The 14,452-nt window shown below is 41.3% G+C and overlaps 1 protein-coding gene across 1 annotated transcript in view; it reads left to right on the forward strand.

Moving 5' to 3' along the window:
• The first annotated feature begins 516 nt into the window (after positions 1-516).
• The window catches only part of LOC148024302 (uncharacterized), a 61,274-nt gene continuing 47,338 nt past the window's right edge, over positions 517-14,452 (forward strand). Inside the window, exons 1-2 of the mRNA XM_087693924.1 lie at positions 517-871; positions 1,032-1,129. Coding sequence (XP_087550050.1) covers positions 1,110-1,129 — 20 coding nt within the window. The 5' untranslated portion in view covers positions 517-871; positions 1,032-1,109. The remainder of the gene's footprint in view (positions 872-1,031; positions 1,130-14,452) is intronic.

Genomic DNA, 14,452 nt, shown 5'->3' on the forward strand with positions numbered 1-14,452 from the left:
GTTGTCATGAAGTCCATTTGGACTACCAAGAATTGGTTCCAAGACAAAAGAGAGAAAGATGCATGTAATTGATGAATCAAGAGGTCCAAAAATGACATTTTGGCCTTTTTGAAAGTTGCATGAACTAAGGTACCTGTATTGAAGGTAGCTTTTAAGCATTTATATGCTTGTGCAGATAGACATATGGTCCAAGCCTGCTCATCCACAAAGATGTACATATTACTCCAATATTAATTGCTTGCAGATAGATATATGGCCTCGGCTTGTTCATCCATGAAGGTGCACATATTATTTCAAAATTTATTGTTAGATGTATGGCACAAGCCTATTCATCCATGAAGATGCACATTTTTTTTTTCAAAATTAATTTAACTAAATGTGCTTTACGAAAGAAATGCAATTTAGACATCCTTCTATATGGATACCCTTCCTTGGATATGAAGTGCGCAATTAACTAATGCGTATTGGGATCAAGGCAAAATGCAAACTGGGCTTAATGGCCCAATGTTCTGATTTGCCTCTAAATTGACCTGTAACATTCTTTAGTTGCACGATCCCCCATTCTTCGTCGGTCCTAGGAGGTCTGCTCCCCCTCCTCCCCTCTCTATACAGTCAAAAGGACACAAAATCTAGTATTGGTCCAGTTTCCTCCCTCCCTCCCCTCTCTCTCTCTCTCTCTCTCTCTCTCTCTCTCTCTGTGTGGGTGTGTCTCTGTGTTTGTGTGTCATTGTCTGTGTTTGAGGCCCTGTGTTTCCCTGTGTGTTGCCTGCGTGCAATTGATCTACTTTTCAACCCTACCGTTCCGAAAATTTGTTGCCATCGTTGATCTCCTGCTTGATTCAACGATTTCGAGGTCTCTCAAGCGTTCAAGGTACTACTCCACTGCAACGATTATCCTTCCTTTTCCATTCGTGTTTAGTCATCGCAACGATCTCATCGGTGCTCACCATCTGCTATACTTCGGTATTTTGTACAGAGAAACTGGTTCAGAAAACCCTAATTACTGCTTTATTTTGGCATTCGTTTGTTAGGTTGAAGTTTGCGCAATCGCTCGACTGTTTCTTGCAAAATTTTTGGTGTTGCACATCTACCACCTGTCATTTCTGGCCATGGCAACGGGAGAGAGAAGGTAATCACTTATTGAAATTTGAATTCGTTTACTGGTTTTAGGGTTAGGTGACGTACATAACCTCGAATAATGAGCTGATTTTAAGAAAGGGTACTTCACTTGGACCTTTTTCAAATTAAACAGTACATATCGTGGCAATGAGGCCAACGTTGTCTAGGACAGGTCTACAATAAGCGTGTATTTATCAGCCTCCGGTTGTTTGGGGAACGCTGCCCTCAGCCTTTTGGCAGTTGCAGCATGTGGAATAGAGTCTTCCATGTCAACTGGGAAAATCATCCGCAGACTGGTGTGGAAAAAATCACAGCGTTGTTTTAATTCGTCTCGAAAGTGTGCTTCCAAGTGACACTATACATGGCAGTGGGAAGATGACAGATTGAATTGTGTCTAAAGATGAATGGTCACACGATGAGCTGTATTCTATGACGGGTTACAGAATGCCATATACCACCATATATGAGGGGGAAAAACCTCATGCCATTTGTATGGGGTGAACTCGGTTTGAAGGGTGGCCCGCCAGATTTTGGCATGCCTTTTCTTGAGCATTGGATTTGGCTGCTGTGGGTAGTTTTAGCTCTGGTTGACTTTTGATTGTCACCAAGGTGTCATCTTAGATGAAAGCAAGAAGTACACACAACAGTTCAGGGGCAGTCGAGAGATTCTCTTCTGTTTGCATGCTACTATTGCAGATATCCAAATAACTGGCACCTTTTAGAACTTTGTGAAGTTGGCCAGGAGGAAGATTGACAGCTTGCGGGTGGCACATGTTTCTGGACAGTGTTTGTCTCAGTTCACACTTGTTGTTACACAAAATCTGTGGTCAGGTAGCAAAGTTTGGAACTAGAGTCCAACCTTTGAAAAGATGGGAGTTTTTCTTGCAGTACAGGAACGAAATGACATCACCATGTTTTTTATTGAGGCAGACTGTACAGGAGAACATGTTATGGCATGTTGTTTTGAGGACAGGTTGATGAGCAGGGATTACAGGCATGCAGATGGGGTAGCTCCAGCATGGCATAGGAACAGCCTATGTACAAAGAAGAGTCAGAGGGGGCTAGGCTATCCATTTGGGATTGAGACTTCCAGTTTTTAATGTGAATGGCTGCCAAGCTGATCAAAAGCTGGAAAGACAGTGTTTTGGCAGGTCTATAAGTATCCTGCCACTGTGTCTGGGCCATATATTTAGTGCAATTCTGGTGTGTGCCTTCAGATCTTACCTTCAGCAATGAAGCAACCTTTAAAATAGGGCACAGGCCAACAAGTCAGGACAATAGAAACTTACTTGTCTTTGAATTACTGTTTGTACAACAGCTTTGCCTTTCCCATTATTTTAGCCAATGTGCCCAGCTCTTTCACATCTTCAGCAGTGCTACATTGGATTCAGCCTCCCCTACAACGTTGATTGTTGTAGATTTGAGCGTAGAATGTAGACAGCTTTGCTTTTATACTTTCAGCATTATTGAGATATATAATTGAGGTCTCTATTTGGGTATCATTAGCTCATAAGCATCAGAGATGGGTATCCAAATAGGATATGGCTGTATAGACATAAAGACTGGGGGATTTCTGTATCCAATTGTGGCCATTTTGGGTGGGTAGATGTAGCCGTCGTTAAAGAACTGCTTCAACTAATTGTGCTTTTGCACTCCTGGTTTACTTTTTTTGGTTTAGAGACGTTGATGGTTGAGCATAGACAGGTGGATTCTTTGGTGGTTGCATGTGAGGACTACTATCTGGTAGATAGTGATTGACACCTTGCAAAGTAGAGGATATACATTTTTCTTATCGTAGCATATGGTCCCCACCCATGGACAAAATACCAAAGTATTAATCTGTGCATTGTCTGCCTAATGTGGGGTTACTCAAGGCACATCTCTATAAAGGATGTGATGGAGTTTTGAAATATAGTTTCTCAAGGATGGGAAATGAGAGAGCGTGTCAGGCTATTGGACTTGACATGAGATGATGAGCAAGTGATGCAATTTATTTAGACACGATGAGACATACTCTGTGTATTGATATTCATCAAAAGATTATTTTGCCTCCCGTGGAAAACTACAAAGGACAAACAAAACACTAATGATAGACTAAGATGAGTACGGACAAGATGGACCCACAATTACTAGTTTGTATAATTGGATATGGTGAAAAGAAACATGGGTGAAACTGCTCATCTTACATGTTCCTTTAAGAACTTTCTGAGCTTTGAGCAGTGAGGTTGTAGTTAAACTTCTTCTGAGTCTTCTTTTGTGTCCCAAAGGCAGCTTTGGTTTTGCAAAGGGCTTATCTTTGTTCTTGATATCAAAGTTTTGGTCCCTTTTTTTGGTAATAATGACGGGGTTTGGTGATATTCGAGATATCTTGGCTGGAGGGTGCCATGAAGTCTAAATATGGACAGGTTTTGAGGGGCTGTATGAGCTCGGTGTGTCCTATCTCAGCTGAAATCACCTTTTGTTTTTGACACTATGTAAATTACAGCTACCTCTTTCTGTGCTCCAAATTATACAATAATAATTCTGAACAAGAAATCTGGGTTGTATCTGTTCAAATTGTTGGAGGTTCTTGGTATTTAAATAAGAGGACTTAGTTGAGGGACCAGGGTGCCTTTGAAAATTCTCTTCTTAGGGCAAAATGATTTTGATTCCTTAGAATTTTGTAGTTGATGGTTCTGGTTTGATGTCAGAAAAGCAATATAGGTTCTCGACTTTTGTCTTTGTAGAAGAAGAGAGTTTAAGCTATCATATTGATGTACTTGACGAGGTTTGACGTAGTGGATAGTCAAGATTTATAGACCTGAGACAATCATTAACAAAGGAAATTTAAAAGAAAAGATTTGTATAGTAGAAATTGAAATAAGGCCAAAGAGGGAAGAGTCCACCCCCTCATTATAAAAGATCTATTTCTTGGTTGGGATGACAAAAATTTTCAATAATCAATCAAATTAGTAATTAATGGAGAATTTTCAATGAAGAAGATCCTCCATCAGTTAGCTTTGCCTACGGCTGAAAATGCAAAGTTCAATCTTTAGAAAATTTATAAAAGGAATCTATCCCAAGGGAAACATGAGTGGACCAGCCTTTGCCAACAGAAAATGAAGCTTAGATTGGCATTGGCTGTAGCTTATGAATGTGATATTGGGGTTATCTTGATCGTTGGTGTAAGAGTGCACAATAAAAGAGGAAACATGAATATGGAGTGAGAAGAGAAGAGAAAGATTGCCATGAAGGAAGAGAATGGAAGAAGAAAATCTGTACTGAACTCCAAAAGAATGCTGAATACAAAGAGAATTGATCAGTCCTTGCATGCAAAGTGTCAGTGAGGGCACCAGATCAGGTTGATGACGATATAAGGCAACACCCGAAGATGGAGGAGAATCCTTGAATGTCGGAGTGTGATGAAACTTGCATAATATAATTTGTGAATGATGAGTGCCACCAAATTGCCTTGCTATAATTAGTAGAAAATGCCCAAATCTGGCTGACCTAGTCAAATTGGCCCCAAAAAAGCTGGCTGTCTGCATTTCCAGCAATAAAATAATGCTGGTCACCTTTGCTAGATGCGAACAAGCCCATCCATTGAAAAAGTATTGCAATGGAGCTGAAAACGGATCTTTGGTTGTGTGAAGACTCGAAACTCATTGGGAAAGAAAGTTGAAACACATGCTCTAAAAGGAGTTGTCTCCTTTGTCAAAACACATGATAGAAAAATATTAGAGCTTCTAATGTCCTTGTTTGACTGAGACTGAGGCTCACAAGTAAGGGATGACTATGCAAGATACACATTATTCCTAACACCCCCTTTCAAATCTTGGATGTGATTGAAGGTCAAAGAAGACGAAATGAACCCAAGGGTGGCAAAAGAAGTGCCAATGCTGACGATGTTTGTTGACGAAGGAGCTCCTCATGATCTTGGGAGTTGTCCTCTGAAAATTAAGGGGCTAGGAAAGCCACATTTGCATTGCCGATATTGTTCCCATTTTAGAGGGATGGGAGCTATGATGGAACCACTAGAGGAGATGGTGGGGGATGGGATGGAAGCTATGGGATAGAGGGTGCACAAGCGGGAACGTGCGTGGCTATGAAAGACCACCTTGGATAACTTTATACAATGAAAGGGGAATGGAGCCTATAAAGCCCTCTCCCCTCCAACTTGCCACTAAAATGGCTCCTGAAGAAGAATCCTCAACAAAAACAACTAGCTATGAAGATAACTTGGGTATCGAGTCTAGTAAGGCCATGAATAGAGAGGAGTGGGAAGCGCAAGTCCGGAACATATAGGACTTCCAAAACGAAGCTCGATGGACAGGCAGATAATAGTGGGAAAGTGCCAATTGCCAGCACCGCTATGAATGTGCCAAGGTTCTCTTTGAAGACAAGACAATTGATGAAGGCGGCTCCTCCATCTCATGGATGTGAAGAAATACAGACTCGCGTGTAACAATTGGTAGAGAGAGAGAGAGAGAGAGAGAGAGAGAGAGAGAGATTTTTTGAGGCCAAAATTGGCCTATGAGTCAAAATCATGAACAATGCTAATCGTCACTAGATATCGAAATAGGATGTGCTAAGAGAAGTAGAGGCAGCACTAGAAGAGGAGGAGAATCCACGAATGTTGAAGTGTGTTGAAACTTGGAGAAGATAATTTGTGAATGATGGCTGTGTAAGAGTGCATAATGGAAAGGAATGAAAACATAGTGATAAAGAAAGAGAGAGAGATTGCAAGAAAAGAAGAACGAAATCTCACAGAACAAGGAAGAATGCTGATACAAATGGGAAAACAGGAGATTGATTAGTGGTGGGGGATGGGATGGGGATAGAGGATGGACAAGCGGGAACGGATGTGGCTATGGAAGACTACCTCGGATGACTTCATACAATGAAAGGGGGGAATGGAGCTTGTAAAGCCCTCTCCCCTCCAACTTGCCACTAAAATGGCTCCTGAAGAAGAATCCTCAACAAAAACAACCAGCTTGGTAAAGATAACTTGGCTATCGAATTTAGTAAGGCCATGAAGAGAGAGGAGTGGGAAGCCCAAGTCTGGAACATGTAGGACTAGGAAAACAGAACTCGATGGACAATCAAGTAATAGCGGTAAAGTGCCAACATCACTAATAGGCACCGAAAAAATATTATCAACAATGATTATAGTCTTGGATGGATGAAGATCTTGCAACAAATTTCCTCAAGGAGTTATATGACTCGAAGTACCACTATGGATGAGCCAAGGTTCTCTTTGAAGACAAGACAATTGATGAAGAAGGCTCCTTCATCTGCTGGATGTGAAGGAACACGGACATATGTGTAATAGGTGGTGAAGCAAGAAAGAAACGTTTTCCGAGGCCAAAGTTGGCTTGTGAGACAAAACCATATATAATGTTGATTATCACTAGACATTGAACTGTGATGTGCTAAAAGAAATAGAAGCAGCACTAGAAGAGGAGGAGAATCCATGAATGTGAGTGTTGAAACTTGCAAAAAATGATATGTGAATGACGGCTGTGTGAGAGTGCACAATGAAAAAGAACAGAAACATAGAGACAAAGGAACAAAGAGAGATTGCAAGAAAAAAAGAATGAAATGTGCAACGAACAAGGAAGAATGTAGATACAAATGGGAAAGCGGGAGGAGAGTGATTAGTCCTTGTGCATAGCCCATAGCATCAATGAGGGCACCAAATTAGGTTGATGATGATAGCAACACCAAGAATGGAGTGTTGGAATGTGGACTTGCCAAGAAGGAAAGAAGATTGGGGAGAGTGAGCGATTGCCAAGTGAGGGGGGGGAGGGATTGGCTATGTATAGCCATAAATGCCCAAAACTGGCCGACCTGCCCTCGAGAGTGCCATAAATGTTGGTCGATCGTATTGAACAAAATGCTATAAAAATATTAGGTAGCCATAGGAAAATCCCGACAGGCAAGGACAGTGTCCAATAGGTGGAGGTAGATTGGGAAAAGCAGTCTGACCTAGAAATGCACACGAGAAGTTGACAATTGAAGGAAATGCACCTAAGAGTAATCCCATCTCCATACATGATCCCATAGGATTGAGTCTCTTATAAATAACAAAGAACGCGCAAAGCCGCTTTCCAATGCTCTTGATTGGGAGTCTTTATGAAAGAAGACGAACAAAGCCACCACAAAAGAAATATTCGGCCAAGTGTTAATAAGCTTGATCAAAGAGCCAACAAGACACTTGTAATGGGCAGCATGTGTAAGGGATCTGTTGCCAAAAGCTTGAACTTTGGGTCCATGGGGCATGAAAGAGGTCGACACTCGACCATATAAAACTTGAAAAGAAGCTTGGAGATATACTTGTGCTGGGAAATAAAAATGCCCTTTGCTATTTGATAGATCTCCAATCCAAGGAAGAAGTGTAGGATCCCAAGATCCGTCATGCCAAACTGTTATCTCAAAATCTCCCAAGTTCGATCAACCTCCTAAGCATAGCTCGTTGTGATGATAAGATCATCCATGTACAATATGATCAAAATACACGTCACCCTCAACCTTGTAGTATAGGTTGGGGTCACGAGTTGATCGATGGAAGTCACATTGTAGAAAGAATTGATCAATCCTTTGGTACCAAGCTCTAGAAGCTTGCCTTAGGCCATAGAGGGCCTTTCCCAATTTATAGATGTGGTCCTCCTTTTCTTGCTTAAAAAAACCAAGAGGTTGAGTAACATAAATCTCCTCCTCAAGAATGCCCTTCAAGAAGGTAGACTTGACATCTATTTGATAAATAGATGAGTGGTGGTGGGTTGCAATAACCAAGATAGCTCGAATAGTAGACATTCGAGCCGTAGGTGCAAATGTCTCAAAATAGTCCAAACGGCCCTCTAAGCAAAACCTTTGGCAACAATAAGTCTAGGTTTGTGCTTGTCCAAGGAACTGTATGCAAGGTACTTGGTCTTATAGACCCACTTTACACCTATCACCTTCCACTTTTGTGGACGTGGAACTAATTCCCAAGTTCGATTTTGCATGATAGACTTGAGCTCCTCCTACATAGCTTGACGCCAAATATCTTGTGTAAGAGTCTTCTTAATGGTAATAGGCTTTTTGTCACGAAGAATCAACGACATAAGAGCATAGTTTACACATAGTGAACTATCTCGTTGGGCCTTCGAGCTGATGCGCATGGACCTGTAGAAGGAGCAAGAAAGTGAGAAACACCTGAATCTTGCATGAGCTGCTTGTACCAAAGAGGAATCCGAATAGGCTCATCCTGTTGCAAGGGAGATTGAGTAGCCTTCGTGACTTGCAATGCACGTGTCCATGTAAGGGACTTCCCCTTATTAAGGAAAGGTTAATCCTCATTTGAAGAAGGCTTCCTCTTTGACAGTTGAGCATCTCGAGAAGACTCTTGAGGGGAGGCTAAAGGAGTGGAAGTACTCGACGAAGAAGTAATTGCATCCGTTAAAGGTGGTAAGGAAGTGTGTAGAAGGTGGGGAAGGAGAAGGTGGAGAAACTGAAGATGAAGAAGGGGTGCTGAGAGACAACCAAGAAGGTAGGAGAGGAATTCAGGATGGGGGAGGATTAGCTGATGATGAAGAATCACTTGCAATAGAACCGTCAATAGGATACTTGGAGGCTGCAACTTGGTCGTAGGGCCAATAGCCCTTTGTGGTAGTGCTATAGCCCATGAAGATAAGCTTCCTTGACTTCGAGTCAAGCTTCGTTTTCCTCTCTTTTCCACATGGAAAAGTGTATCACACCTAAAGACGTGAAAGTGAGACGTGAGGCTTCGTCTCGGAGAAAGCCTCATATGGAGTCATGTCTTGTAATGTAGAAATCGGGGATTGGCTGTGGATGTGAACCACAGTAGCCATTGCCGTGCCCCAAAGGAAATGAGAAAGACACCCATGCTCCAACATGGAACGGGCCATCTCTAGCATGGTTTGATTTGCACGCTTCACTGCACCATTCTTGGATGGTGTGCTCGGATGGAAATACTCCTTTCGAATACCGTGATCCTTGCAAAAGTGAGAAAAAAAGGTAGAAGTAAACTCTCCACCATGATTTGCTTAAACGCCATGTACTTTGGAAGTAGTTTGCATCTCCGCAAATACCTGTCACTCGTAGAATCAAGAGTACGCCTCACTCTTGTACTCCACAAAATAAGGGCACACATAATGATTGAACTTGTCTACAATTAGCATCAAATACTTAGTCTTCCCAAGGGAGGCCGTGTCCATAGGTCTGCAAAGGTTGGTATGTAACAACTTAAGCAGGGTAGAAGATTCCTTAGTGGCAACCTGTGGACGTGGTTGCCTATATTGCTTGCTCCTCAAACATCTAGGGTAGTAGTTTGCATCTGCGCAAACACGTGTTACTCGCAAAATCAAGAGTACGCCTTGTTCTTGTACTCCACAAAATATAGCCACACATAATGATTGAAGTCGTTTACAATAAGCATCAAATACTTGGTCTTCCCAAGGGAGACCGTACCCATAGGTTTGCAAAGGTTGATATGTACCAACTTAAGCAGGTTAGAAGATCCCTTAGTGGCGACTTGTGGATGTGGTTGCCTATGTTGCTTGCCTCGCAAATATCTAGGGTATAAAGTGTGAATAGGAGGTAAATCTGGAAATCTCTCCACCATCTTCTTTCTAGAAGCCCATCGAATAGCATCAATGTTCAAATGACCATAATGAGCATGCCAAAGAAGCTCAAGCTCGTGGGAAGACCTTGCGGCTAAGGCTGTGAGTGTGTAAAGTCTACTCTCTTGTGAAGTAGTCCAAAGAACTGCATCGATACAATCATCCTCCATGGTCATTGCATCCTGTGTAAAGATAATGCGGGTATCTAGTCATGTAAGACCATGAATAGACAATAGGTTAAAACTGGAACTAGCCTTCCTTCTTGGATAGGGTGGTAAATAACTTGATTAAGCACTATTAACAACAATTAACAAATTTACAAAATTGAAATGCACACTTTACCATATAATCTTGGACATTGGACACCTTGTTGGTCCCAAAATTGACGCCCCTTTCGGTATTTATTTAACTTGATTGAAGAAGAAGTTGATGTACAATGGGATTTTCTCAATCCCTTTTGGTATTCCAACTTCCCCTGCTGTCCAAAATGACTAGCAAGTCTTCAATTTGATTTGCCCCTTGATTTGGCCAATGAACCTGCTTTGATGGAGATAAAAATTCCCAAATTCATTGATTTGCTAGTCCTTGTACTTGAATTTGACTAAAAACAGCATCCAATTTTTGGCACACTTCTTGAGGCTGCTGTTAAACCCTAATTTCTGCTGTTGCTGATTACCTAGTTTACAGCAAAGAAATCTGAAATTTCTCAGCTCTGGTGATCTCAATGCTGTAATCTTCACCCTATTGGATCCAAGTCTTGGAGCATCTAATTTTTGGCACGCTTCTCAAGGTTGCCGTTAAACCCTAATTTTTGCTGTAGATTAGGGTTTACAGCAAAGAATTCTGAAATTTCTCAGCCTCTGGTGATCTCAATGCTATAATCTTCAGAGCAAGGCTGTAGGAAGGCTAGGAGATGAGAGCGAATGCTGAGGAGAGAGAAAATTCAGACTTTCTTCTTGAAGAACTGAAGATAATTTGTCATTTACTATTGCTGCCCTGTCTCAACAGCTTGTAGATGCAAAGAACTGAAGAAAATTAGTCATTTACTGTTGCTGCCATGTCTCATAGTCTTCTCTTGCCCTTGGCTGCCTCAGAAGGTTCTCCAATGGCTGCAAATTAGACCAACAACATCTCCTCCCTCTCTCTTGCAGGCTGAATACACTAAAATGCCTCTCTAAAACCTCTAAAGACGTTTTTTAGTCTTGCATGGGTATTTTTGACAAGTGGCAGCCTTTCCAAATGGTTTTTCTAGCATTATCTATAATTAAATATTAATTTGCAGTCTTTAAATACTGAAAATTAATCTAATGATTATTTCGGTGCCTTGAAAAATAATTTGACTAGCCAATAATTAAATTAGCTAGGCAACTTTCATTCCCGAGTGTCTTTGCGACATCTTTGACCATTAGATTGACATTAGGTACCATTAAATGCCACTTCTCTAGTGTCACCAACTGACACTTATGGCCAAATGAATGACCTAGGCGAACAACTAGCACTTGATACCACCAAGTACCTGTGCGGCATAACTTATAGCAACTTTTGCCTTTGATATCATGTGATTTGCTCAGGTCCCGGGCCTGTAAATTTACTCTAACCCCATTTACACCTCACATATGCAACATTTATTTAACCATGTGATTAAAAATTAATCTAGATATTAAGTGAGGTTTCAAAAATATATGTTCTCATGACAAAATTCCAAATCTGGTACATAAAGGACTTTAGTCTAAGAAGACTACTTGTTTGGCAATAAGAGAATAGTCCCCACTTCTCAAACAGGTATGGTAGACATTGTGCCCCCTTTGGAACTCGTGTCCTGAAGCCAATCATGCTTATAGGTCATGTTGTAAGAGACCCTACAATCCATGAGCCAAGGCTTCGCTTGTGCAGAAGAAGTAAGAGCTGTATCCTTCTCAATAAAGACATGTACAAAGACAGACTTTGTTATAGCTGGGGTGGTCTTCGAATCCTTCTCATCCTTCTCCTTTGGCTTCAAATGGGGGTACTTTTGCTAGCACTTCTCCTTGGGATGAGTGCCCTTCCCATAGTGTGGGCACTTGGGACTTCTTCTCCTCATCCTTCTTGTCCTCTTGCTTCTTTTCCTTGGGCTTCTCCTTCTCCTTCTTCTTCCCTTCACTTGTACCTAAGTAAATGCCTTGGTGGAGCTGAGTCAGAAGGATCATAGCCATGTCTTCAGATGATATTGTTCAACCAAGAGAGCTAAGCTTAGCAAAGAGAAAGGATGTGGCTTGAGAGTTGAGCCGATTTCACAAGGTTGTACGGGTCCATAGAAGTCCCATGTTCGGGATCCTCCTTAGGATGGGGGATAGAGTTATAAACTAGCTTCCAAAGGTCGAAGGTGTCAGGTATGCACTCCACCTTACATGATACAACAAATAGTTTGAACCATCTAGTTTGTTTTCTTTCGGTAAGGAAGGTAGAATAGGTACATGCACTGAGGGTATCAAGGATGACATCTTTACTTTTGATGGAGCCTTTTGTGATAGATGAATAGAAGGCCATGTGCAAATAAGGGATTCCTCCTGCCGATGATACTCTTGATAATAGCATTACTGCTTAAAAGAGTGTCTGGAAAGAAGCTCCTCATGTGAGTCATCAAAGCTTGTAAACTGGTAAGATATCTTTCTCTTCTACAAACATCCACAAAAGAAAAACTTGCACTTGCTTATAGATAGTCCCCAAAGTAGAAGGAATTGACTACAGGAGATGAAGATCTCAATGTAGAAGGTCTGCCTAAGGAGAGAAGATTGTCGCCTGCACACAGAAGGATGCAGAAGCACAAAACACTAATCGGTATGCTATCGCTTGCTCCACCAAGGTTGCGTTTGACTGTGGATGTTTGTTGCCTGGCTAGGAAACTATTGCCACTACTTGAAGAGCTGCGTTTATACAAAACATTGATGGAGATGTGTCACTTGATACTTGGAAACAATTGCCTACACTTGGATGATGTCGCAATCCACTAGATGTTGGCACTTGGCCATTAGATGATGTCGTGTGCACACAAAAGCTGGCGTTTTCAGCAAACGCAAGGACGAAGACCTGCGCTTTGGATGTGGATGGTCTCTTGGGAAAGAATCTCTAGACTTTGTCTCTCTCTCAGACAATGATACCATGTGAGAGTGGGCGATGGAAAGAAACGATAACATAGAGACAGAAGAACAGAGAGAGATTACAAGAAAAGAATAATGAAATTTGCAATGAACAAGGAAGAATGCTGATATAAACAGGAAAGCGAAAGGAGACTGATTAGTCATTGCATGTAGCTTACAACGTCAGTAAGGGCACTAGATCAGGTTGATGATGATGGTAGCACTAAGCATGAAGTGTCGGATTGTGCACTTGCCAAAAAGGAAAGAAGATCGGAGAGAGTGAGTGACTACCAAGTGGGAAGGGGATTGGCTATATATAGCCATAAATGCCCAAAACTAGCCTACTTGCCCTTGTCATAAATGCTGGCGACCAAGATTTGCGGCTGGTTGTATTGTACAAAATTCTAGAAAAATATAAGGTAACCATAGAAAATTCACAATTGGCAAGGACAATGTCTGACAGGTGGAGTTAGATTGGGAAAAGAAGAAATTGACCTAGAAATGCACATAGGAAGCCGACAATTGAAGTAAATGCACCTGAAATTGCCAGAGCTCCTATGTCTTTGTTAGACTTTGACAAGAGCTCACAAGTAGGAGATTATAGATTGACATGGCTAAAATAGGCAAGTTAATAGGTTGCTACCAAATCACCTTGAAATCAACCTTCCTTCTGTGAATGGGTGGTAATTCCCTGATTATAACCTAGTCACAATGCTTACATTTATTACAAAATTGAGAAATGCAAATTAACTTACAATCTTGGACAATGGACATCGTGTTGGTTCCAAAACTGGCGCCCCTTTCGGTATTTCTTTAAATTGAAGAAGTTGATGTACAATGGGATTCTCCCAATCCCTTTCGGTATTCCAACTTTTCTTGCTGTCCAAAATGACCAGCAGGTTTTCAGTCTGATTTGCCCCTTGATTCGAGCAGTCAATTGGCCTTCACCCACTTTGATGAGATGGAAAATGCCCCAAATTCATTGATTTGCTAGTTCCTCCACTTGAGTTTGATTGAAAACAGCTTCAGCCCTGTTGAATCCAAGTCTTGGAGCTTCCAATTTTTGGCACATTTCCCAAGGTTGTTGCTAAACCCTAATTTCTGTTGCTGTAGATTAGGGTTTTTAGCAAAGAGAGCTGAATTTTCTCAGCCTTTGATGATCTCAATGCTATATTCTTTAGAGCAAAGTTGTGGAAAGGCTGGGAGATGAGAGAGAATGCTGAGGAGAGAGAAAATTCAGACTTTGTTCGCGAAGAAGTGAAGAAAACCAGTCATTTATTGTTATTGCCTTGTCTCAACAGCCTGTAGATGCTGTCACCTGTTGTTGATTAGTCTTCTGCTGCCCCTTGTTGCCTTAGAAGGTCCTCCAATGGTTGTAGATTAGACCCGTAGCATCTTCTCCGTCTCTCTTGCAGGTTGAATACACTAAAAATGTCTCTCTCCAACCTCTAAAGATGTTTTTTAATTTTGCATGGGCATTTTTGACAAGTGGTAGCCTTTCCAAATGGTTTTTTCAGCATTATCCATAATTAAATATTAATTTATAGTTTTTAAATACTGAAAATTAATCTAATAATTATTTCGGTGTCCAAAAAAAAAATCAAACTAGCCAAT

This window comes from Lygodium microphyllum, chromosome 15 (assembly GCF_053477565.2).
Source record: "Lygodium microphyllum isolate KBCC chromosome 15, Lygodium_microphyllum_v1.1.10, whole genome shotgun sequence".
NCBI classification, from domain to species: Eukaryota; Viridiplantae; Streptophyta; class Polypodiopsida; order Schizaeales; family Lygodiaceae; genus Lygodium; species Lygodium microphyllum.